The sequence below is a fragment of the Rhinolophus hipposideros genome (genome assembly GCF_964194185.1).
Source record: "Rhinolophus hipposideros genome assembly, chromosome: 5".
Taxonomy (NCBI): Eukaryota; Metazoa; Chordata; class Mammalia; order Chiroptera; family Rhinolophidae; genus Rhinolophus; species Rhinolophus hipposideros.
In genome coordinates, this window is record NC_138051.1 from 1,378,047 (window position 1) to 1,405,762 (window position 27,716).

The 27,716-nt window shown below is 40.7% G+C and overlaps 2 protein-coding genes across 4 annotated transcripts in view; one reads left to right on the forward strand and one right to left on the reverse strand.

Moving 5' to 3' along the window:
- Positions 1–13,146, reverse strand: part of PEAK1 (pseudopodium enriched atypical kinase 1) — a 406,475-nt gene extending 393,329 nt beyond the window's left edge. For 2 of the 3 annotated variants that reach the window (XM_081049469.1, XM_081049468.1), the window contains exon 1: positions 12,959–13,115. The gene's annotated coding sequence lies outside the window, so the exon portion shown is untranslated. Of the gene's footprint in view, positions 1–12,958 lie in introns of all 3 variants that reach the window. The other variant, XR_013993428.1, reaches the window with a different exon arrangement.
- Positions 13,147–13,642: 496 nt separating this feature from the next.
- Positions 13,643–27,716, forward strand: part of HMG20A (high mobility group 20A) — a 73,728-nt gene continuing 59,654 nt past the window's right edge. The window contains exon 1 of the mRNA XM_081047900.1: positions 13,643–13,945. Coding sequence (XP_080904026.1) covers positions 13,860–13,945 — 86 coding nt within the window. The 5' untranslated portion in view covers positions 13,643–13,859. The remainder of the gene's footprint in view (positions 13,946–27,716) is intronic.

Genomic DNA, 27,716 nt, shown 5'->3' on the forward strand with positions numbered 1-27,716 from the left:
AAAACCCTGAAGTTCTTCTTGACTCCTGTCTTTTCACATTCCACATCCAATCCACTGGCAAACCTAGCTGAATCAAAACATATCCAGTTAGAGTCAGAGATACCAGTATGAATGCATCCCTATTTTTATATACGGAAATACAGATATGTGTAGATCAATAATTAGTACACATACATTTATCGTCTAGCTCTGTCCTCGGAGAGCACCCAGCAGCAGTGACACTCCAGTAGCAACAAGTACACCTGGCATCCAGATCTTGACCTCAAAATAGCCTTCTCCTATAAAAGGAACCAGAGTCTCTTGCAGGAATGAGTCTAGGCAGGAAAAGTACAAGGTGAGCCTGAAGCATCTAGTAGTGCCAGGGACTAAAGAAGTGTACATGTGCACACACAAAGGACAGGAGCATGTCAAAAAGCCACAGAAGTCACCCTCAAAGAGTTCCCAAATGTTAAAGTTGGGATAATTTGGGCAACAAAATAACGATAGCATTGAAAAATAAACCTAAAATAAAGTAAGTACCCATGAATTGGAACTGATATAAATGATAAAATACAAAGATAAATAACAGGGGGTTTCTTACAGATGACTTCCAATTAACAAATGGAGTAAGAATGAGGGAAACACAGTACCTTTAGAATACCATAGAAGTAATTACTGCAGGCAAGATCTACTCATGAATGCTAAAATCAGTGAGAAGAAACAGGATCCTGGCAAAGCCTCAAATGTCTCCCCCAAAATAGTTACCAATTACTGCAGTGGTTTTAATATATGTCCATCAACTCCTTGCTACGCCTTCCTCCAGGCAGTGGACTTTAATTGCGCACGTGAGGGTGCTCGCACACACGCACGCACGCACACACCGCCCTTGAACAGTAGCTTTCCAGTAGAGAAACCTGGCAGAAAGCCCCTTAACGAAACAATCACCAGTGATGTCATGTTTATACCATGTATGTCCCATATGGTGTGATAAGAGCACTTCACTTCTGTGATATTCTTCTCCCCAAATCCGTAAGCCCAGACTAATCATGAGAAAATATCAGATAAAAAAAAAAAAAAGAAAAGAAAATATCAGATAAACCCAAACTGAGGAACCTCCTATAAAATGCCTGACCAGTACTCTTTAAAAGTATCAAGGTCATTAAAAGACAAGGAAAAACCAAGAAAGTCAAACACTGGAAGACATAAAGGAGACTTGACAAGTAAAAGAGGTGTGGTGGGGGCGGCCAGATGGCTCAATTGGTTAGAGCGCGAGCTCTTAACAGGGTTGCGGGTTCAATTCCCACATGGGCCAGTGAGCTAGATTGAAGGACAATGACTTGGAGCTGAAGGGTCCTGGAGAAACACACTGTTCCCCAATATTCCCCAATAAAATTTATGTTTAAAAAAGTAGTGTGGTATCCTTACTTGGGTAAAAGAATAGGAAAATGGTATCAGTGGGAAACAAACAGTGAGACATAAATCAAGTCTGGACTCTGGTGGAAACACTGGACCAGTGTTCATTCGTTAGCCTGATAAAATGTACCATCATCATGTTGAGATGTTAACACTGGGGGGAACAGGGTGAAGAGTCTAAGGCAGTGGTTCTTCAGTGAAGCAACTGTGCCCCACAGGGACATGTGGCCATATCTGGAGATATTTCTGGTTGTCACAACTGGGGGAATGATGGTGGCACCCGGGGGGTAAAGGCCGGGGATGCTACTTAACAGCCTACGAACCAGGCACCCCCACAACAAAGACCACTCAGTCCAAAAGGTCAATGGTGCTGAGGTTGACAGGTACTGGCAGGAAGGAACTCTAGATACTATCTCTGCAACCCCTCCGTAACTGTAAAATCACATCAAAAGTTAAAAATTCCAGGCCCTCTCATTTCCCACCAATATCCTGGTCTAAGACCCTACACTCGCTCAAGCGGATTTTAAAGAGCCTAACTGATCTGCTTATTTTTACTCTTTACCTCCTTAAACGATTTTCAACTCAGCAGCCAGAGTAAAGGTTTGATTTAAAGCGTAAATCTGATCATGTCACTCCTTTGCTCCAAACCCTGTAATGGTTCCCATCTCAGAAAGTAAACAGCCAAGTCCTCAGAGTGGCTCACAGGCTCTGGTAACCTGGTCCCAGGTATCTGAAAACACCTTCCACTCTTCTGTTCACACCAGTCCAGCCACACTGGCTCCCCAGACTTCTGGGAATACACCAAACACCTTTGCTTCAGGCCAGTGCAAAACATTCTTCTGTGCCTGCATATTCACTCCTCACCAAGTCCTTCCCAGGCATCCTCTTTCAAAATACACATAGCTGTTCTCTGGCCTGCTTTCTTTTCCTCTACAACACTTACCTAATACACTATAGCAATAACTTGTTTATTTTGGTTAATGTCTGTCTTACCTTCCTTAGAGAGTAAGATCCATGAGGGCAGGGATTTCTGTTTATTTGGGTCATTGCAGTAACCTCCGCATCTAGAGCAATGACCCACATATGTCAACGCTTAGCAAACATTTGTTAAATGAATGATACACCTTGAAAATCCTAAATTAAATAACCCAGTGTTTTTCCACTTTTCATCATTACTGCTTTTTCTCTCGTCTCCTTACTGATAAAAAAAAAGGTTATTGGGTGGCCAGTGAGCTCCATTGGTTGGAGCGCATTGCTAGTAATACCAAGGTTGCTGGTTCAATCCCCACATGAGCCACTTTGAGCTGAGCCCTCTTTTAAAAAAAGAAGGACAAGGAGGAGGAGGAAGAGAAGGAGGAGGAGAAGGAAGAGAGGGGGAAGAAGAGAAGGAGGAGGAGGAGGAGGAGGAGAAGGAAGAGGAGGAAGAGGAGGAAGAGGAGGAGGAAGAGAAGGAGGAGGAGAAGGAGGAAGAGAAGGAAGAGAGGGGGAGGAAGAGGAGGAGGAGTAGGAAGAGAAGGAGGAGGAAGAGGAGGAGGAGGAGGAGGAGAAAGAGAAGGAGGAGGAAGAGGAGAAGGAGGAGGATGAGGAAGAGGAGGAGGAGGAAGAGGAGGAGGAGGAAGAGGAGGAGGAGGAAGAGAAGGAGGAGGAGAAGGAGGAAGAGGAGAAAGAATGGGCTTTGGATCTTGGCTCCATCACTTGATAGTGTGTGTCTCTGGACATGTTACTTAACCTCGTTAGTCCTCAGTTTCTTCACCTGACAGAGAACGACAAAGGGCAACTATAAGGTTAATGACCTTGTGGAGTCAATGTTACGATTAGAAATAAGGTAGTAAAGTGTGTAGCACATAGTTACTACTCCATAGATAAAAGTTAGTATTATTGCTCCCTCCTCACTAGCTAGCTCTTCAGTTTCACACTGACCACTAGCCTTTCATGCCCTTCATTTTCTTCCAGCTCAATCACCCACTTCAGGCTTCCTGCCGGTGACCCAGGCTGGACGCCACAGACGTTCATGTCAGTCAGTCCTCCACATCACTGACTCCCCCAACCAAAGGTGCTTCAGAAATCTCCACGGAGCAGGCATCTGCAAAGCAAGAGGCAACAACCAGGGCCCAGGCACTGAAGCACCAGTGTCTGAACCCCTGTCCATCTCACAGTTGAGGAGAGCAACAGTACCTACCGCATGAGTTCCCGTGAGTTTCCTCAGCTGTGCCAGAGTGGTCACTGCTGGAGGACAAGCAACCAGTGCAGACTGCTATCCCTACAAGTCCAAGGCCTGCGACCTCCTTGGGTCCTCAGTGCTGCTGAACAACCCTAGTCACACGTCTATCTGTGTGTCTATCCCCACACCTCCCCATCCCCTTGCAGACCGTTGTAAACTCCTGTGCTCCTTTTAAGACTCCTATTCTCCTTTTAAGACTCCCCATCCCATCATGTTCCCCTTCACTCTGATCAGATACTCAAAAATGACAGAAGACATGTTGTCAACTCATTCTCCTTCCTGCCCATCCGTGACAAACTTATTTACACGGCCTCCAACTTCACCCCCTTCCTTTCTGCTCACTACCCAAGGCCAATTTCTTTACCTATGCATTGGATGCCATCCCCTCCTATTGCCTTCAAATTCTTGGCTCCATCTATCAACTCTCTTCCCTTCACCCTTCCTCCTGTTACCCCCCTCCCTTTAATTTCTCCCTTCCATTGGTTCTTTCCAATCCCACATAAACGTGCCCCAAACCCACTCAATTTAAAAACAGGGGTGGGAGTAAACTTCTCTAAATCCCCTCATCTCCCTCCACCTACACTTTCATCAGTCAGTCTTTTGTTGTAAACATTGTACTCCTCTCACTTAGCTACACTTCTAGCTTGTTATTCACGCTTCAAGCCCCCCAAGCATTACAATGTAGCCACCAGCTCTAGCTGAAGTTACAAATGACATCTTAATTACCAAGTCTCAGCAACTTTATTCAGTCTTTATCTTACTTGGCCTTGTCATGGCAGAATATATAACCTTGACCACTCATAGTCCTTGAAACAGTCTCCCTCCTCAGTTTCCTGACAAATCTCATAGTTTCCTTTTTCTATAGTTGGTCTGTCTGGCACAGATGGTTGGCTTCTCTTCAGTTGCCTGCCCCATTCAGTAACTCCCTACGGGAATGTGGAAATCATCCTAAATTTTCAATCTTGCTCACCTCCATAATCTCATTATTTGCCCTGTCCTGTTAATACTTCCTAAGTCTCTCATACACCCATCCCCTCTTCTACATCCCTTATCATTCTCACCATGAATGGCTTCTTACCTGGTCTTGCTTCCAGTTTTGCCCTTCTCTAATGCAGCATTCACTTCACTGCCAACAAGATCTATAACACAAATGTGATTCTATCACAGCATAATTTCCCCCCCACTAAATCCTCACAGCCTTCGGGATCAAGTTAAAGCTCCTTAGCTTGGTTCATAAGGCATCAGTGATTTGGTTGCTTACCACTTCACCAGTGCTGGAAAGAGGAGCATCCACATCCGGCTGTGAAAAGTCAGCAGGGATTCTGTCCATCCAGATAACAAGACAGACTGCTTGGAAGCCCAGATGTCCTCTTAAACAGTCCGCACAGACTGTTTTGTTCCCAAGAACTCACCCTGGGTTCTGGCAGTGGAACAGAGGCTCAGAAGCACCAGAGACATACAGGGAGAAACTGAATTGTGTGGGTGGCTTCAGGGCCAGACTGGAGGGACAAGCCCTGTTGTCCTTGTGTTGAGCCGTGCCTCCACATAGCAAATCTGAATCTCATTGACCTGGTGAACACCATTTGCCCCACCCTGGTGACTCCCTGGATCCCCACCCCACCCAACTCACACACTGCCTGAGGTTCGTCGGGCAGCAGGCAGCAGGAATGGCCACTGCTGCACTCTTTCTTGGACAACTATCAGGAGTTCATCACAAGAGTTCATTATAAGAAATGTTAAAGGGAATTCTTTAAGAAAACATTGGGGGTAAAAACATAAATACGAATAATACAATGGTGATTACTACGTATCTATCACTAATAACTTTAAATGTCAATTAAATGCTCCAGTCAAAAGACATGGGGTAGCTGAATGGATTAAAACTCAAGACCCATACATATGCAATCTCCAAGATACCCACTTCAGATCAAAAGACACACACAGACTGAAAGCAAAGGGATGGAAAAAGATATTTCACACACATGAAAACAACAACAACAACAAAAAACTGGGGTAGCAATATTTCTATCAGATAAAACAAAGGCTGTAACAAGAGACAAAGTTTAATATATAATGATAAAGGGATCAATCCAACAAGAGAGTATAACCCTTGTAAACATTTATGCACCCAACATAGGAACAGTTAAATATATAAAGCAAATATTGATGGACATAAAGGGAGAGACCAACAGTAATACAGTCATAATAGAGGACAGACATTAACACTCCATTTACATCAATGGATAGATCATCGAGACAGAAAATCAACAAGGAAATACTGCCTTAAATGACTCATTACAACGTACGGATTTAATTGATATTTTTAGAGCATTAAACCCCAAATTACCAGAATATACATTCTTTTCAAGTGCACATGAAACATTTTCCAGAATAGACCACATGTAAGGCCACAAAACAAGTCTCAATAAATTTAAGAAAACTGAAATCATATCTAGCATGTTCTCCAACCACAATGGTATGAAAGTAGAAATAATTTACAAGAAGAAAATGGAAAAATCCACAAATATGTGGAAGCTAAATAACAAGCTACTAAACAATGAATGGGTTAACAATGAGATCATTGTTAAAAGATACCTTGACACAAATGGAAATGAAAACACGACACAAATCTATGGAACACAGTGAGAGCAGTTTTAAAACGGAAATTCATAGCAATACAAGACTACCTCAAGAAACAAGAAAAATTTCAATCTATCCTACAATTAAAATAGAACAAGAACAACAAAGACCAAAGTGAGTAGAAGGAAGGAAATAATAAAGATGAGAGCACAAATGAATGAAACAAAGTCTAAAAATCAGCACAAAAGATCAACGAAACCAAGAACTGGTTCTTTGAAAAGATACACAAAATTGATAAACCTTTAAACAGACTCATCAAGAAAAAAAGAGGATCCAAATAAATAAAATGAAAAATGAGAGAAGTAACAACTGATACCACAGAAATACAAAATTGTAAGAAAATACTACAAACAATTATATGCCAACAAATTGGACAATCTGGAAGAAACAGATAAATTCCCAGAAACATACAATCTTCAATGACTGAATCAAAAAAAAACACAAAATCTGAACCAACTAATAACTACTAACGAAATTGAGTCAGTAATCAAAAAGCCCCCAACAAACAAATTTCCTGGACTGGCTGGCTTCACAGGTGAATTTTACCAAAAATTCAAAGAAGAATTATCTTTCTCAAACTATTCAAAAAAATTCCTAGAGGAGGGAAGACTCCCAAGCTCATTTTAGGAAGCCACCATTACCCTGATTCCAAAATCAGACAAAGACATTATGAAATAAGAAAATGATAGACCAATATCCCTGATAAACATAGATAAAAAATCTTGGGTGATGAACACACAATGGGATTTACAGATGATGTAATACAGAATTGTACACCTGAAATCTATGTAACTTTACTAATAGCTGTCACCCTAATAAACTTTAATTAAAAAAAAAACTTCAACAAAATACTAACAAACCAAATTCAGTAATACATTAAAAAGATTATACACCATGATTAAGTGGGATTTATTCCTGGGTCACAAAGTTTGTTCAATATCCCAAATCAATTAAAGTGATACACCACAAAAACAAAATGAAGGCGAAACATATGATCATATCAATAGATGGAGAAAAAGCATTTGACAAAATTCAACATTGATTTATGATAAGAACTCTCAGCAAAGTGGGGACACAGGGAACATACCTCAACATAACAAAGACCACGTATGACAAACCCACAGTTAACATCATATTCAACAGTGAAAAGCTAAAAGTGTTTTCCTTAAGATCAAGAACAAGACAAAGATGTCTACTTTCACCACTTCTATTCAACATAGTTTTGGAAGTCCTGGCCACAGCGATAAGACCTGAAAAAGCAATAAAAGGCATCCAAATGAAAAAGGAAGAAATAAAAAAGTCATTATTTGCAGATGACATACCATATAAAGAGAACCCTAAAGATTCCACCAATAAAACTATTAAAACTGATAAACAAATTCAGCACAGTAGCAAAATACAAAATTAATACTCAGAAATAGAGTGCCTTTTTTTAAAAGATTTTATTGGGGAAGTGGAACAGGACTTTTTTGGGGAACAGTGTGTATCTCCAGGACTTTTTATTGGGGAACAGTAGTGTGTTTTTCCCAGGACTCATCAGCTCCATGCAAGTCAAGATGTTGTCCTTTCAATCTTAGTTATGGAGGGCGCAGCTCAGCTCCAGGTCCAGTCGCCACTGTTAGTTGCAGGGGATGCAGCCCACCATCCCTTGCGGGAGTCGAACCAGCAACCTTGTGGTTGAGAGCCCGTGCTCCAACCAACTGAGCCATCTGGTCACCCGGGAGCTGAGCGGCAACTCACTGACTTTATTCTAGTTGCAGAGGGCACAGCTCACTGGCCCATGTGGGAATCGAACCGCAGCCCCAACGCCCAGAGCTCACGCTCTAAACAACTGAGCCACCTATCCGCCCCATATTGCATTTTTATACACCAATAACTACCAAAATGAGAAATTAAAACAATCCCATTTAAAACTACATCCAAAAAAAAATAAAATAAAATACCTAGGCATAAATTTAACCAAGGAGGTAAAAGACCTGTACTTGGAAAATTATAAGATATTGAAGAAACATACTGAAGAAGATACAAATAAATGGAAGTATATACTGTGTTCATAGATAGAAAGAATTAACATCGTTAAAATGTCCACACTACCTAAAGCCATATACAGACTCAGTGCAATCCCTATGAAAATACCAATGGCATTTTTCACAGGACAATAACAAATAATCCTAAAATTTATATGGAATCACAAAAGACCCCAAATAGCCACAGTAATCTTGAGAAAGAACAAAGTTGGAGGTATCACGTTACCTGATATCAAAGTATATTACAAGGCTACAGTAATCAAAACACCATGGTACTGGCATGAAAACAGACACAGAGATCAATGGAACACAGTAGAGAACCCAGGAATAATCCCAGGCCAATAGTGCCAATTAATCTATGACAAGGGAGGCAAGAATATACGATGGGGTAAAAACAGTCTCTTCAGTAAATTGTGTAAGGACAACTGGACAGATACAGGCAAAAAAAAAAAAATCAAACTAGACTACCTTTGGACACCAAATAGAATAATAATCTCAAAATGGATTAAAAACTTAAATGTAAGACCTGAAACCATAAAATGCCTAGAAAAAACATAGGCAATAAACTCTCTGACATTGCTCTCAGCAATGTTTTTATTGATATATCTCCTCAGGCAAGGGAAACAAAAGCAAAAAGAAACAAATGGGACTACATCAAACTAAAAAGTTTTTGCACAGTGAAGGAAACCATTACACAAAAAGACAACCTCCTGAATGGGAGATATTCACCAACGATACATCCGATAAGGGGTTAATATCCAAAATTATTGTAAAGAACTCATACAACTTAACACCAAAATAACTAACAATCCTATTAAAAAATGGGTAAAGGACCTAAAGACATTTTTCCAAAAAGGACATACAATGGCCAACAGACATATGAAAAGATGCTCAATGTCACTAATCATCAGGGAAATGCAAATGAAAACCACAATGAAATCACCTCACACCTGTCAGACTGGCTATCATCAAAAAAATCAACAAACAAGTGTTGGCCAGGATGTGGAGAAAAGCAAACCCTCATGCACTATTGGTGGGATTGCAAACTGGTGTAGCCACACCGGAAAACAGTATGGAGCTTCCTCAAAAATTAAAAATAGAACTACCTTGTGACCTAGCAATTCCACTTCTGGGTAGTTATTCCAAGAAATCCAAAACACTAATTTGAAAAGACATATGCACTCCTTTGTACTCTGCAGCATTATTTACAGTAGCCAAGAAATAGAAGTAACCTAAATGCCCATCGACAGACAATTGGATAAAGATGTAATAATACATTTATACACTAGAACATTACTCGGCCATAGAAAAGAATGAAATATTACCATTGGTGACAACATGGATGGACCTAGAGGGTATTATGCTAAGTGAAATAATTCAGACAGATAAAGGCAAACACCATATATTCTCTCTTATATGTAGAGTCTAAAGAACAAAATAAACAAAACAAAAAAAGACTCACAGAGAACAAACTGATGGTTGCCAGATGGGAGGGGGAAGGAGCATCGGTGAAAAAGGTGAAGGGTTTAAGAAGTACAAATTAGTGGTTACAAAATAGTCATGGGAATGTAAAGTACAGCATAAGGAATATAATCAGTAATATTCTAATAACTAAGTATAGTGCCAGGTGGGTACGAATCAAGGGGATCACTTAGTAAATTATATTAATTATCTACTATGCTGTACACCTGAAATTAATGTGAAATAATACTGAATGTCAACTATAAATGAAAAATAAAACTAAAGTGAATATCAAATACCTCAATACTTTCTTATATTGATTACATGTAGAAATGATAATAGGACAGTGGTGTTCTAAAATGTCCTTCCCCTCTTTCTGAACCTAGATAACTCCCATTTTTGAAGACTAGCTCAGGTAACCCACTAAAAAGTATTTCAGGACACTCTCGTGCCACCAAGACCCTACGTGTTAGTCAACTACCCTTGCTCCTCTGTGCTTCCATCCATAAGAATCTGCTTATACCTGTCCTACAACACACCACAATGTAATTATTGGTTATCAGCAACCTTCTCTTAAACTGTACGCTCCTTGCAAAAAGGGATATCATTCTACATATACTGAGGGCCTACCACCATGCCTAACACTTAAAAGGCACTCAAAATATTTGTCAAACAAACGTGAACTATCAATTACTGGCCTGAAAGTTACTAGAATTTCTCCAAGGAAAACTACCAGCAATGAAGGAGCCTCGACTTTCCCAGGAACTCTCCAGTAATGAAAGGATCCAGGTGATGGTGGGGAGTAGGAATTACTGTTAAGAGAATAGCAATGAGAAAATAAAGTTCATCACACACACTTGCCTCTTGCAGTGAAAATAGGTATTTGCAGCAATGATATGGAGCCATGAACTCACACTTGGCATGCCAGGAGCCACAGTTTGGTTTCTAAATTACTTAAACAACCCATCCAACAAAAGAGTATGATCTGGCAGGTTTCCACACAAACAGCGAGAGCCGCGCACCTGTTCCACTTACACAGCACGTCGTTACAGTTAACAACAACAACAAGCCTCTCGCACGAAGAAATGCTAATCTCATGATGCTTCACCATGGAGCAATTTCAAAGAGTTACTATATGAAATGTGCCAGAGCATGAATTTATGGCTGATGCTTATTTGGCAAATATGTTGGTACCGCTAGACGTTGAAAAACATGTATGCAAATAAGCAAATCAAAGTTTTTAAGCTCACAGACTTAAATATTTACATTACCATAAATATACAAAGATAAATGTTTATATGAATACACACATAACACATTCCAGGAACAACTTTTTAATGTGATTGTCAGGAACAGTTATGAAGTGGTATTATTTCCTTATGGGCCTCGGGGTATGTTTAAAAATGAATTCTGACAGCATGTTAATGGGGTACGAGAATTATCAAGGAAGTTTCTTTGTATTGGGTAAACTGAATAGTCATAGTATCATAATAGTTCAAAGCAATCTTATCTTTTCCTTTCAACAAAACACTTTTCTTCGCTTCCTGGAAGCCAGCCAAGCATAAATGTCAGCCCCTCAATGGAGGGTAGAGGGATGGAGAGGAGGACCACACATCAAAAATCCTTAAAGAAAATAATCTCACATTTTTTCCCACATAATACTCCCATGTTAGAGTCTCCAAAATAAAGACATGATAAAATATTCCCCCCTCTTCCCCTCTGACAGCTATGGAAAGATGTTTGTTTTTCACATAGTTTGTGAGTTGGTCATAGCCAAAACTCACTAGCAATGGTATGAATTCTGCTTCCATTGTTAACTGTTAATCTCTGGGCTGAGGCTGTGACTCCATATTTTTTAAAGCCATGAAAATGTACCCTACTTGCCATTATAGTTTATTAAACGAGTCACCAAAGAGAAGTGCCAAGCACTTCAGAAAATAATTAAGGTAGTCAGTGAATTGCACTATCTAGAAATGCTCTGAGATTACGGAAGCCATCAAGAAGCAGGTATCCAAGATTGCACATAGGAAGTTTTGCCCCTGTGGATAATTCACGTTTTTCACTTCCACACCGCAGAGAGCAATATGGGTTTTCCAAATACACACATCACTACAGCATTTCATTTACGTTGGTACACAAAAATCAGTAGGTAGGCCCCAAAACAGAATCCTCAAGGCAATCCCGATTCAGGTGAAAAGCTGTTGACATACATCATCTAATGACCAAAAACATAGCCTTTTATGTTGGTCCCCAAATATGTAATTTAACGTATACTCTTATCATATTTAACAGAGGCAGAGGGAAAATGTATTAGGCTTTCTATAGCAAAGCCAATAAAGATGAAATCTAGTTTTCCTTTAATTCGTCAAAACGCCAGCCTTCCAAAAATTCCATTCCACAGCTCTCAAATTCCTAAACTTGGGTCTTGAAAATAGTAACGGATTGCAAGAAAGTAACATTTAAAGGTGGGAGGGCTCCTCTTTCCTGTTGCTCTCAGCAGTCTCCAACGTCGCCAAGGGACGAGAAACGAAATCCAACTCTCAGGCGGGCGGTGCAGGCGACGGGGAGGGGTTGGGCAGGGGGTTCAGACCGCAAGTCCGCGTCGCGGGAGGTGAGAAAAGTTGCAAGAACGGGATGAGTCAAAGGGCAAAGGAGAAAGCAACCGAGCAAGCGAGCAACGCCGAACACCAGTTAGCGCAGCCCCAAGTGAGCCGGCACAGAGCCCCGGGTTTCGCCCAGGCGCTCCGGCTCGGGAGCCGCGGGACTGCGGGGACTGCGGGGACTGCGGGGACTGCGGCGAGACGTCCCCCGGACTCGGCGGAGGGACGGGAGCCCCTCGTGCCCGAGCTCCCCGCGCCGGCTCCCCCGTGCAGCCCCCACTTTGCCCACCCGGCTCCCAGCCGCGCCCGGAGGCGGCCGTCGCCGCCAGGTCCCAACTTTCCCTCCTCTGGGGGGCGCCGAGCCGCTGCAGGCAGGGGCGCGAGGGGGCGCGCGCTGCCCGCGGGCCCCGGGGTTCGCGGGGGCGCGGGGGCGCGGGGTGGCCGGCGCCGGAGAGCCGGAGAGCCCCCGCCGGGCCGCCGCCCGAGCCCCCGCCGCGGCGCTGCCCCGCCCGGACTCCCCCCAGCTAGCGCCCGCAGCTCGCGGCGACCCTGGTTCCGCACGCCCGCGCGAGGGGAGGGGGGTACGGAGGGGACGCGGACAGCCTGGCCCCCGTTACCTGAGGGGCGCACACGCCGCCGCGGTGACCACCATCGCCCGCCGGCCGGTCCCCTTCCTGCTCACCGCGGCCACCGCCGCCGACCAACTGACACTAACAACAACTAACTACTCGACGCCGCCGAGTCCACCGCGCGCTCCCGGCCGCCCGGCCGCCCGCCCAGCCCACCAGCCAGCCCGCCTCCTCCCAGCCCCGCGCCCCGCCCTCCGCGCGCGCACTCGCCGCCGCGCTCCTTGAGGAGCGAGCCCGCACGCGCGCACAAGCCCTCGACCCTCTCTGCCCCGTCGCGCCTCCGTCCCTCAGGAGGCATCACCGTGAGGCCCCGCCTTCTCGCGTTCCTACCCCAATAGAATGAGACCTAGAGGGCTTCTGATTGGCTAAGGAGAGTGTGGCCAAAGGAGGAGGGCGGGACGACCAGAACCTCGGGCCGGGGTGAAGGGAAATTTCGGTTCAAGTAAGTTCCAGAGGAAAAGGGAAACAAAGTATTGGCCCATTTGGTGCCGGAGCCTGCTAGGTCAGCCTGCCGTCGAACACGAAATTTGTGTTTTCAAGGACTCCATTCTATAGTAATTGCCAATTTAAGTCACAATACTTACGTCAGGCCTTAGCAATTCTAAAAAAAACTACATTTCCCAGAAACCTTCGCGAAATAAAGGCTCGCTTTGCGTAGTCACGTAGCCGTTCGCCGCTTCTGAACAAAATAATCCCTTCATTTTTCGGAAGGTGTTGGGAATAGTATTTCATTTCTCTCCTTACCGAAACAATTTTAAATGTTAGTGCGATAAGAGAAGTTGCTTATGGAAAGATAGTTAAACAATTACGTAGAGAAAGAAGGATATCATAATAAAGTACTGCGGAGGAATTTTTGTCAAGCTGTGAGACGACGGAGTGAGAAGAGTGAATGCGATTGAGAGGGGCTCAGAGAATTGTCCTCTGTGCAGGGACTTTCTTTAGCCCCAGGCCCCTGCCTGCCCCTATCGTCAGCAGGTCAGTAAGCAAGGCGAGCTTGGGGGTGGCCACCGTGGGGGTGCTCTTCACCCCTGAAGACCGTCCCTCTCTTGCTGTTGTTAATTGGTTTGTCTCTTTTTGAGGCCGACTGAATGGGGGCGCCTCACTTCCGGTTGGGGGAGGGGAAGAAGGCCGTCCTGGGGGAGGGGAAACATAACACTTCCTGTGCGGGCAGGGGGATGATTTGGGGGTGTCCCTCCCACACTTCCTGTGCCGGCGAGGTCTTGAAAAGGTGATGCTTGTTGCCACTTATACAGCCCGTATTTTGAAGGTTTGAAATTGTGTTTTATGTGAAAAGTTAGATTATTCCACCAGTTTGTGCTCATCTCCAGCCTCCAGTAAGAATTTATCTGAGTTTTGTGTCAACGTGTAAGATGGAAAATTTTCTCCCCGACAAAATTTTCTTAATGCGCTCGCCAAAGGATAGAACCCATTTGTTAAAATTCTGTCCTCTTTCAAAAACGACATGCCGTGCTTGGTGGCGTAACTCGTGAGTGCCCCGCTCTGCCCGCGATCACGTCCGCCTTCCCCGGGAGAGGCGTAGCGGCGTCCGCCGTGACGTGACGCGGGAACTCGAGCGAGTCTCCAGGTAGCGGTTGGTCTCGGGACGCGACGCTTTACGGCAGCCGGGAGGCGTGCTCACCTCGCCGGCGTGAGAGCCGCGCCGAAGGACTCCAGTGCGTGGTGGGGCCTTGGTGGGACTGGGGAGCTTCAATTCCTGCACCTGTCGGGTTTAGACTACGGGGTCGCCCTGTGCCTGAGAACAGCTGCCTCAGACTTAAAAATAATCATCGTCGTAACACGTAGCGTTTGTGAAAGTTAGACGAGGCCTTTCCCCTTGTGATTTAATTAAATTCGGATCAGTTCAACAGCCGCAGCTATTTGTTCTTTGGGGTTTTACAGCATGGTGCAAGAATCAGGAGCCTCAGCCCAGATTTTAAGTGGGGGGGGGATTGGCTCACAAAGGACAAAAGATGGTTAAGAAAGAATTTCTGTTTCCTATGTTCTCAATGTTTTATAAGTATATGTAAAGTGGTAATGAACACTCAACAATTTTTATTTCTTGGCTTCTGTTTTCAAGCACCGCAGTACTTGGGGTGGGTGGATGTGTACTGAAGGAATCAGTCTATTTGGAACTTATGAAATCTCAACAACTAGTAATTTTAGAATATCAAGCGAACTGTGTTGTACTTCAAGGATTTTTAAAAGAATGAAGCCAGTGTATTTTTTTCTTTTGAGATTGTTACCTAATCTGTCCTCAGAATTTGCAATTATTTTAATTCTAGTTCTTTTTAAAAGTTACTTTGTTTAGAGTTTATTAGAAAATGTTTTAAATTACATGTTACAATAAAAGGAAAAAATACGTTTTAACCTTCTGTAGACATGAAAGATCTAAGACCTTAAAAATTAATGCGTTATCTTTTTAAAGACTACCACATTTCTGCAGTAGTTGAAAAGGCAAGACAAAATGTCTGTTGTCATTATAGGGTTACAGTCATGTAGACTGCCTCAAGCAAGTTTTAATTAATTGCTTAGAGAGAAGGTGTTCACTGTCTTCTACGTTACTGTAATATAGAAGAAAATATGGTAAGGTCATTCTGACAAACTGTTGAACTATAGTATTAAGAATTACTGAAGTAAGTAAAGATTGGAACTAAATGAAAAAGACACAAAACAGCTAAAATATTGATTGAGATATACTAGTATTGCCTTTTGAAAACTTCGGAAAGCAAAGGAGTTTTGTTTTTTTTTTAAAAAAGCAAAGTTGATTAAATTGGTTTCTGTGCTATTTCATGGAATAAGTGCAGTGTAATAGAAACAAGAAAAATTGCTGGGGTTGAAAGACTTGAGCAGCTTGAAAAACTGTTCAGAAGATTGCAATATATAAAGCACATATCTGAGAGAGGATGTTTTGTGATAAGTGGTAGTTATTCATTGATTCCATCCAAAAACAAATATTAGAAAAGCTTGTGAAAAATAAAGGGAAAGTCATGGAACCTGCAAACCTGCTTTTAATTCTCTTTAAAAGTGTTTCTTTGAAGAGGATTGCTATCTCCCAAAGGCTTTTTTTTTTCCTTAATGCTCTTTGTTGCAGTTTTCTTTGCATGTTCTAATAGAAACATACTATCAAAGTTAGAAAAATGCTTTTGTAAGTGTGCTCTTGTTACATCTTTGAGTTAATGAATTTGAGATTTGCATTCTATTAGTTGCCATCTATAGTAAGGAACTTGTCCATTTTTAGAGTATTTAGATTAGATAACCATTTTTTCCAGAAGCAGTCACTTGGATACACTGTTCACAGCGGTTTGAAATATTAAAGCAGTAGGTCAAAATTCTGTGTTTCATCTCAGTGACATTTGATTAGCCACAAAACACTAGATACCATATATAATACAAAAGTGTCTTTTCATTCTTTTGTCTACCTTTTTTTGTAAAATCATACTAATGTTTTACGACTATAACTTTTTCGTCTGTTGTTTTAGTAGGTTTTGCCATGAGGTCAATCAAGTGTTAAAGAGAGTATCCTAATAACTTGAATGGTTTTTAAACTTACTACTCTGCAGTCTTTACCTGTACTTCAGGGCCTTCAAGAGTATTCAAATGAGAATACGTCTTACATGACTATTTGTGATTTCAGCAAAAGCTTACTGTGGGCCTACTGTGTGCTAATCACTGCATTAGGAACTTGGAATGCATCAGTGAACACAGACAAATACCCGTGTTCTCTTGGAGTTTGCTCTCTTGTTTCCAAATTACTTACTATTCCTAAGTAAGATCTGTAGTGTGATCATCATTCAGATTGGGTCAAGAAGCAACCCTACTACACTTGATCTCTCTCAGGGTTGATCTCTAAGCCATTCTAAACCCAGTTTTGAAAATTTCAACCTGTTTTTCCTCCACCCCATCAAGCCCAGGTGTTAAATATTTAGCCTCATTAATTGACACATGCGTCATGATCCTTCCATCCTAGCCTCACTCCTTTGTATGGTAAAAACAAAAGTGAACAATGGGGGAAGTACGGCATCACACAGCCCTGGGTTCAAAACTGGTGTGGACATTTTACTAGCTGAGCTTATTAGCTTGGCAGCCTTGATCAATTTACTTGACCTCTCTGAGCCTCAGTTGCCATAAACTTAAATGGGGTTGTTTGGTGGATCAAGGATATTATATGTAAATCACCAGGCACGATGGCTGTTATTATGAGCTTAATGAATGCTATTATTTTTCTCTCAGTCTTGTTTCTGCTCTTCTAGCTATTGGGATTTGCCCGTATGTCTGTTTTAAGCCTTTCATATTCCCAAAAGTATAGGATACAGTACTAGGTTTATTGAAATTCTCTTTCCCTAATAGCATGCTCACTTAGCTGTCAAGATTTTATTTTTTGTTTCTTATGGGAAGGAGATACCATGTTTCCCTGAAAATAAGACCTAGCTGGACAATCAGCTCTAATGCATCTTTTGGAGCAAAAATTAATATAAGACCTGGTATTATATTAAAATAAGCCCGGGTCTTATATTAATTTTTGCTCCAAAAGACGCATTAGAGCTGATGGTCCGGCTAGGTCTTATTTTCGGAGAAACATGGTATCACTAATTTACATGGTCACTTTAGAAAACATACATAATAGAAAAGTTTTAAGAAAAGGTTAAGGAATCACTAAAGTAATTTGAATTTTTTATGGGAAGACTTTAGACCCATTCTTCTAAGCCTATTTAAATGCTAAACCTAACATTCAACACCCTTCACACTATGACCATATCTCTCATTAGCTATCTATAGTGCATTCCTAACTAAGTTGCTCTCTGAAAAAAATGTTCTATACTATATCCTGTCTATCTTTGTTCATGCTTTCCTCTGCCTGAAATACTTTTCCTTTCCCTAAAAATCTCTATCAGATGCCACCTTCTTTGAGGCCCTTTCTCAGGTCCCACCTTCAACTTCAAGAAATATTTCTTGATGCCTGTCTTTCTAGTCTCTCCATCATACATGCTCAGTTGAACCTCCGTTTTGTACTTACAGTATTTAATATCCAGTGTTGCTGCTATTGTTGTTTCATTTTGTTATTGTTATATATATGGTTTATGTACTGCCATAAAAGGCTTCAGACTATCTCTTATTCCTATTTGTGCCTCCTGTCATACCTGACACTATGCCATTCACATAAGTAGTCAGTAAATATTTGTGGAGTTGAACTGGCACTTGGGGTAAGATGAAACGAATCAATAAATTTCATCCACTATTTATTCCCAACATTAAGCACAGTGAACAGCATACAGTAGCTATTCAAATATCTGTCTAATGAAAGAGTGAATAAATCATCATTTTTTCATTTGTGGCCATCGTGCAGTATCAGTATGTCGATATACATATATTAAACACCTACTATATGATCTGAACTGTGAGAACTGACCCCTACCCTCAGTTTAATTGGAAAGAAATTGTAATTAATACGTGTACATTCTGAAGACTGCAGATGTTTGAGTGAAGGTGGGGTGGAGAGCTGTTTGCATTGTGGGGGATATCCCAGGCTGTCTGAACTCAGAACAGATTTGGATATCAAAAGATAATTTGCAATTGCCTTCCTAGGTGTATGTACCCAGGAGAATTGAAAATATGTTAACACAAAAACTTTTACATGAATGTTTATAGCAGGATTATTCATAAGAACCAAAAATAGAAACAAACCCAAATATCTATGAATTATGAATGAATAAACAAAATGTGCTCCAGCTATACAAGTTCTGACAATCAAGTTCACAAACTCATCCTAGAAAAAGCTACATACCTCTTTGGCTAAATATCACTATGGTCATGTTCAAAGGTGGGAAGCTATGCACCAACACCAGCACCTAGTCCACCCTTCAAAGCAATTTTAGAACTTTATGTAATGGCCATCATAGCTGCCATCATAGTACCCTTGATGTCCTAAATGTCATTAAAATGTCTTCCTTTCAATATTTTCTTTATCTTTGGGTAAAGAAAGAAGTCATTGGGGGCCAGATCAGGTGAGTAGCGAGGGTGTTCCAATACAGTTATGTTTGCTGGCTGAAAACTCTTACAGACAGTGCCGTGTTGTGATCGTGTCATATCGAGCTGCTGCATTGTCATGATACAAGAGCCATGAATATTTGACGAAAAGTTCAGGTCGTCTAACTTTTTCAGCACTTCCACATAGTAAATTGGTTAACTGTTGGTTCAGTTGGTACAAATTCATAGTGACTAACTCCTCTGATACAAAAAAGGTTAGCAACATTGTTGCAACAAAGTTTACAAACTTAATTGTCAGACCTGTATAATGGAATATTGTATAGCAATAAAAAGGAATGAAGTAGTAATGTAAGATGTACCATGGATGAACCTTGGAAATATTACGCTAACGTGAAAGAAGCCAGACACAAAAGGCCAAATACTGCTTGATTCCATTTATATGAAATGTCTAGAATAGGCAAATCCATAGAGACAGAAAGTATATTAGTAGATGCCAGGCACTGAGAGTGGGGATTGGCTGCTAACATGTATGGGGTGTCTTTAGGAGAGATGAAAATGTACTGGAATTCCATAGTGGTAATGGTTGCACAACCTTGATGCTAAAACCTTGTATAACAATATACTAAAAACAACTGAATTGTACACTAAATAGGTGAATTTTATGGTATGTGAACTATGTCTCAAAAAAAGAGGAAGGGAGATATTTAAACTTGAAAAATGGAAAATTTTGGATGGGATTAGAAGAAGGAAGCAAGATATTTGAAAGGAAAAAGATGGTAATTTCTTCTCAGATCCTAGAGGGAAATATACAGGGCTACAGATATGTTGAAGATCAGGTGAGGATGGGTGTGAAGGTTCCTGGCTGTCTTTTGTCTTAATGAAGCAGGCAGTGAGGTGACTGTTTAGACAGGAGAAAGGGTGTTGACAAGATCTTAGGAGCTTGAAGGAAGCTTCAGGTTTCTTTTTGATTAGGTCAAGTATATAGTGTATGATCAACTTGATTTCTTTGTGACAGTCAACTGAGTTCAGAGTGTGAACGTACCATGAGGTAAGGGAGTCTGATAGCAATCAACAATCAAGTTACTAAAGAAGATGCACGATCTGAGACTGGACAAAGTTTGATTTTACTTTGATTCTAAAACTATCCCCAGATGATGAAAATAGATAAATCATAATGGAAAGGAACCAAGGGTAATGATTTGGAGAAATCAGTACAAATAAAGGTATTCATTTGAAGAAATACTGAGTACCTTTTATGTGTCAGGCACTAGTAAATAAAAGTATAACTATTTTCCTTATTTGAATTATTTCTTAGGATAAGGTCTTGTGAGTGGAATGTTTGTTCAAAGAGTATGGGCATTTTACAGTTCTCTGTACAATAGCTACATTATTACCCTGAAAGGTTTTACTAATTTTTGATGCAGTGTCTCCACCACACTTCCAACAGCAAATTTTTCCACTAATTGAATAAGCATAAAATTATTCTTTGCTTTGGTTATTGTTTTTAATGTGATGTGTTTCTGTACCATAGCACTGGTATCTATTGGAGCATGAAGGAATTCAAAGCCTTTGTATTCAAAGCTCCCCCGTCTGGAAGAACATCGATTTTTAAGGACCCTAGGAATCAAACCAGCCTCTGTATTTGAATCAGCTCAAACACTACTTTTATTCAGTGGTTCTCTCATTTTCTAAATCATGCATTTATGCCTCATTTATTCATAATTCCAATTGCCATTTGATTAACTTAATTCTAATAATTTGGTGTTATAGGTGTTAACTAAGTTTATTTTGTATATGAGAAAACTGAGGTTTAGAGAGGTTAGGTCACTTGCCAAAGTCACTTAACCAGTAAGTAATAGAGACAGGATTTGGATCCCTCTCAAGCCAGTGATCATCCTCACACTCCATGATTCCTCAGCATCTCTACTAAAATTTACTGGGACTGCTGGAAACTGGAAGGGAACTCAAATGGAACGTGCACAATCAGGCACTTACTTACCTGTGTACACAATGAAGAAGTTAACAGAGAAGGCTTTTTAATTTTTTTATTGGGGAGGCAATAGTACATAGACAAAAGAAGAAGGTCTCTCTTTAAGCCTACATTTTCAAGGCGCTTTCTTACCTGCTGAGCAGGTACTTACTGCCACAAAATCTATGGTAGGAGCAAAGTAGCAGGAGGAAGGCAGTGGTAGGAAGGCATTTCCTTTTACATGTATGCAGTGATATCCATCTGATGGTAGAAGGAGCAAATGGTCGAAAGTAGCTTTTAAAATAATAACTTCAAGTCTAACATGATATTCAGAGCATACTAGGCATTAGCAAAAGGAGAGATTCTTTCATTTCAAACTTAAGATCAGGAATGTAAAACAAGAGATGCCATGTTCTAATGCTGGCTTTTATTAGTCAAATAAAATGTAATCCCAATATATAGATAAAGCAGTCAAGGACCAAAATTACACACCAAATAGTGAAACAGGGCATTAGAACATAGGCCTCCTGCTTCCAGTACTGAATTGACTGAACTAAGTGAAAACAACATTCTGTGTGGTTGTTTTGTAATTTATATGTGCAGTTATTTTTATGATTTAATATGGTATCCTTAAAGGAGATCATATCTCTGTATATCTTAAAATAATGATAAAGATCTAAACACCAAATTGCTAAATGTTTGGTGATAGGGTAGAATAAGAAGTGATGGTGATGATCCCTACTGTAGCAGAACCCTAACGTATCAGATAGTCTACTTGTAAATTATACCTAAATAGTATTTATTTGTATCCAAGATTGCATTGATGGGAATGGGAGACACAGATCTTTTGAAAGCTATCATGGAAACATTGTTCTTGAAAAAGTATGATGTGTATGTGCGTGTGTTTATATTTAAGCATTTGAATTTTCAACAGAGCCCAGTCTCTTTTTTCATCCCTACTCCTTTAAGTGAAACTAATACCCCTGCTTCACAAGAAATAGTACCCACATACTCCATTCTTTTCTTACTTAGACTCAAAATTTATTTCTCCTTTCTCTTTCCAATCCACACTTTCTTCATTCCTATACTCCATAGCTGTAATTTTCTGTTCTCTTGATACAAACCTTTCATTGTTGCTAGTGATACCACAATTACTACAGCTCTTTGGGAAACAGTATAGCTGTTGTGTCAACAATAATAAAATTTTCATAGTCTTGAACCAATAATTCTACTCTTAGGATTTTACTCTGAGAAGATACTTCAAATACGGAAAATAGATAAAGACAAAAATGTTAACAGCACTGATATTTATACTGTCTAAAAAAAAACTTTTTAAATGGAAACCTTGTACGTATCCAACAGTAGAATAATGGTTAAGCAAATTATTATCTATCCATTCAGTAGGCTTTGAGATATTCATTTTGCACAATGGCTTCTTTTAAAATAAATTGAAATACATGAGAATGATTTTGCAAAAATGAAAAGGAGAAAAATAAATCAGAAAAAAACAAAATAAAAAAAGTTATGTGATTAGTGTATATTTCTGAAGCATTTGTATTTTTGTATAATAATAGCTGACATTTATTGAGCTCTTACTGGTGTCAGGCACAATACTAAAGCAATATTATACAAATGATATTGAGTAGTTAGTAAGAAAAGTGCTTGAGTCAAATCTTTGGTCCATCACTTATCGGTATCTTGAAAAAGGAAATGGGAGAAAACAGCTATATGTATCATTAAATTATTAAATCCATATCAAGTGCCTAGCACATATAAGCTCTCATTAAGTGCTTTTGTTACAGCTTTATGATATAGTGTTATTTTCATTTCATTTAAAAGAAAATTAAAACTCAGAATGTTTACCTAGGTTACATAACTTGCCAAAGTTACACAACTAATAAGCAGTAGAGTTTTGATTGATAACCCGAGCTGTGACTTCTGCTCCTGGCTCTCAGGACCTAGGTTGCTCCAGACTAATGCGTTTGCTGAAAACAACATGAAGAGGCAGGTTTTTAAAAAAGAACAGTGAAAACTTCAGACACTTACTGAAACAGCCAGGACCTTTTAACAAACAAAAATCATGAAGCCAAGAGAACTTCAAAAAAGTGATCTTGTGATGTTCTGTGCTTCTCTTTTCTCCTCCAGGAATTTACTTAATTCACATTGCAGGACAAGAAACTATGAAACTTAGCAGAGAATTTCTGCCAAAAACAGAGAAAACAATAGTCTTGTGGGCAGGGTACACAAAAATTGAAGTTTGGGGATTCCCAAGTAGCCAGGACTAAGGGGTCAAGGTTCTGGACAAGAAGGGAGGAAGCAAAAAATGATTTTTTACACTTACTTTGCCACCAAGAAATTTGCTGCACAGACTCAGAGACTAAGAAGCTAAGTAGAAAATCCCTGAAAAGCAGAGGGAATTTTTTATCCATCTCATAATATTGAGAAGCAAAAATTAAAATAAGTGTTCCTCCAAGGAAGAGAGGCCCTATAAACACCTCCAACTCTCAAGTCAGATTCAGTAGAAGACTACACCCTTAAGTGGGTTCAAACTAGAAGTTAAAGAGAGGGCCTCACGAAAAATGCCACCTTTGAGACAAAGACTCAAATCACCTGTTTCTGATTGAAATAAAGTGATCTGTCCAGCTGCTGTGTTCCAAAGGATAGGGTTATTTCTCTGGAGGAAGTAATATCCAAAACTTCTACAATTTCTCATATACACGCTCTATCATGCTAGCAAAAATTACCAGGCATGTGAAAATAATAGGATCAAGAGAAAATATAGACAATAGAAACAGGTACAGAAATGATGCAGGAGTTACATTGTGACTACTGTGTTTAAGAAAACAGTAGCCAAAAGATCCAAGATGGTGGATTAGGTAAACACTATGCCTTCTGCCTCCCAGGATCACACCAATATTACAAATTATAGAACAATCAACGTCCAGAATCATCTGAATACTAGCTGAACAGATCCCCTATAACTAAGGATATAAAGAAGAGGCCATAGCGAGACTGGTAGGAGGGGTGGAGACATGAAACGAGCTGACCCCAAGATAGTGGTTGAAGACAGCTAATAAGCAGTAGAGTTTTGATTGATAACCTGAGCTATGACTTCTGCTCCTCGCTCTCAGGAACTAGGTTGCTTCAGACTAATGCTTTTGCTGAAAACAACATGAAGAGGCAGACTTTTAAAAAAAGAAAAGGATAGTGAACATTTCTGTGTTGAAAGTCTCCCCTGAAGAGGGAGGAGTCCCAATCCCATAGTACGCTCCCTAGCCCAGGGGTCCTGTGCCAGGAAGAGGAGTTCCCACAACATCTGATGATAAAACTTAGGTCTCTGCCCATCCCAGCGAGACAGAAGGTGGCTGGAAACCGTGACGCCCTCTTAAAAAGCCCCCACACAGACTCATTCACTTGCAAACACTCACCTGATCTCTGGTGGAGCAGCTTGATGAGCACCAGAGACATACAGAGAAAACTTGAGTTGTGTGGCTTCAGGCAAGGGATGGAGGAATAGGAGTCATTATCCCTGTTTGGAGCCTGATTCACCTGCAGCCTACAGGAGGATGCCATCCTTTCTATGTTGCACCCTCCTCCAAAAGGCCAAATCTGAGACCGCTTAAGTCTGGTGAAATCCACGTATACACACCACCTTGGTGACACTTGGGTCCCCACCCTGCACAGCTGGTGTTGCATGACCAGGGACACAGCTACTGAATGGCCAGCCCTACTCCCACAAGCTGATGAGGACTCTTACAGCACTGGATAGTCCACAGTGGACCAGACCCTGAGCTGCAGCTTCTCGGGACCTGTGGGCTGAGGTGAGCGGTGGCTGGCGGTGGTGCTCTCGGGGTACTTTGCAAAGTGGTCACAGGCTGAGCACTGGCACAAGACCTGAATCTGCATTAATTTTGTAAAAACCACCTGCCATACTTCATGACTCCCTGCGATCCCACCCCACCCAACTAGAGCTGCATTGCCAAGGGCAATTTTCAACTCCAAGTCAACAAGCCCGGCCATGCACCTAAGGATGCTCTTCCAATGGCTGAGCTGACGGATAATGGGCAGGTAGCACTGGACCTAGGGGACCCTGAGGCTTTTGCTGAGCCTCCCCAGGCCCAATACTGGGGGCATCAAGTCTCAGTTCACAGCGAGGCCGAAAACAGGTTTAGCACAGGCAGCAGCCAATCATATATCGTTTTGTGGCTCTTGCCATGTAGCCATGGGCCAGTCACATGCAAGGCTGAAACTGACCTGCATGGGAGACCGTCCTAAGACACCAGGAACAACACACCCAGCAGCCAGTTTCAGACCACACCAGAGCACTACCTGGTTAGTCCCATAAACTGCAAACCGAAAGGGTGATCTCAACAGGCACAAGAGCATGCAGGGGCAAATCCTCCTCTGAGGGTTCAGCCCCCACACAACAGCTGATGTGTGCAACCAGTTCGCACAGTCAGCCAGCCTGGGAGGAAAGCCCACCCACTGACATACCAAAAGCAATGAGGGCTCAACTACAACAGAAGAACACAATGAAAGGGACATTCCTGGAATACACACACAGGCGATCAGGGAGTTGCACAATCAGACTACACAGGACACATACTACATAAGGCTACCTAGCAAAGACTGAGAGACAATAGGAGATCTACCTAATACATAGAAGCAAACGTAAAGAGACAGCCATGATGAGGAAATAAAGAAACATCCTAAATTAAAGAACAGGAGAAACCTCCAGAAATAGAACTAAATGAAATAGAGGCAACCAACCTACCACAGACAACTTTAAAACACTGGTTATAAGAATGGTTAAGGAACTTAGTGAGAATTTCTACAGAGATAGCTAGCATAAAGAAGGACATAGAAAGAATAAAAAAGAACTGGTCAGAAATAAAGAACACAATAATTGAAATGAACACACTAGAAGTCAACATCAGATTAGATTAACCAGAGGATTGAATCGGCAAGTAGAAGGCAAAGTAGCAGAAAACACAAAATCAGAACACAAAAGTAAAAGAATTTTTTATAAAACGATAGTTTGAAAGTAAACTTTGGGACAATATCAAGCATAACATTTGCATTATAAGTATCAGAAGGAGAAGAGAAGGGAGCAAGGGCTGGAGAACCTATTTGAAGAAATGATGACTGAAAACGTCCCTAAGCTGGTGAAGGAACTAGATATACAATCCCAGGAAGCGCAGAGAGTCCCAAACAAGATGAACCCAAACAGACCCACATCTAGACACTTCATAATTAAAATGGCAACAGTTAAAGAAAATTCTGAAAACAAAAAGAGAAAGACAACTAGTTATTTACAGGGAGCTCCCATAAGATTATCAGCAGATTTCTCACCAGAAACTTTGCTGGCCGGAAGGGAGTGGCAGGAAATATTTAAAGTAATGACAAACAAGTGCCTACAACCAAGACTACACAGAAAGGCTATCATTTAAAATTGAAGGACAGATAAAATTAAAGAGCTTCCCAGATAAGAAAAAGCTAAAGGATTTCATTATCACCAAGCCAGTAATACAAAAAATGTTTAAAAGGACTTTTGAAAAATAGAAGAAAGGAGAAAACAAAGATCAAAAATATGAATAAAATGGCAATAACTGTTAGGTTGGTGCAAAACTAATTGCAGTTTAAAAGGTTAAAAACAATTGCAAAAAAAAGCAGTTACTCTTGCATCAACCTAATATGTACTAATCAATAATCACATTAAATGTAAAAGGATTAAAAATCCAATGAAAAGAAAGGGTAGCTAAATGGATAAGAAAACAAGACCCATGCATATGCTCTCTGCAAGACACCCACTGTAGATCAAAAGATACATACAAGCTGAAAGTAAAAGGATTGGAAAAAGATATTTCTCACAAATGGACATGAGAAAAAGGCTGGGATAGCAATACATACACAAAATAGACTTTAAAGCAAAGACTGTAATAGACAAAGGAACGCATTACAAAATAATAAAGGGATCAATCCCACAAGAGGACATCACCCTACTAGACATTTAGGCACCCAGTATAGGAGCATCTAAGTATATAAAACAAATGTTCAGTGACATAAAGACAGAGATCAACAATAACACAATCAAAGTAGGGGACTTTAACACCCTACTGATACCTATGGACAAATCTTCCAGACAGAAAATCAACATGGAAAGAGCAGCCTTTAATGATACACTAGACCAGATAGATTTAATTGATATTTTTAGAACATTTCACCCAAAAGCAGCCAAATATACATTCTTTTCAAGTGCACGTGGTCTATCTTTTCCAAGATAAACCATGTTAGGCCTCAAAACAAGTCAGTAAATTTAAGAAGACTGAAATCATACCAAGTATCTTCTCTGACCACAATGGTATGAAACTAGAAATCAATTACAAGAAAAAAAATAGCAGATGGAGACTGGCTGACATGCTACTAAATAATGAATAGGTCAACAATGAGATCAAGAAAGAAATCAAAAGATACCTGGAGACAAATGAAAATGAAAACACAACAACCCAAAATCCATGAGACAGCGAAAGCAGTCCTAAGAGGAAAATTCATAGCAATGCAGGCCTACTTAAACAAGAAAATCTCAAATACATAGTCTAACTTTACACTTAATAGAACTGGAAAAAGAATGGCAAACAAAGCCTAAAGGGAGCACAAGGAAGGAAATCGTAAAGATCAGAGCAGAAATGAATGAAATAGAGACTAAAATGATAGAAAAGATCAATGAAATCAAGAGCTGGTGTTTTGAAAAGATAAACAAAATTGACAATCCTTTAACCAGACTCATGAAGA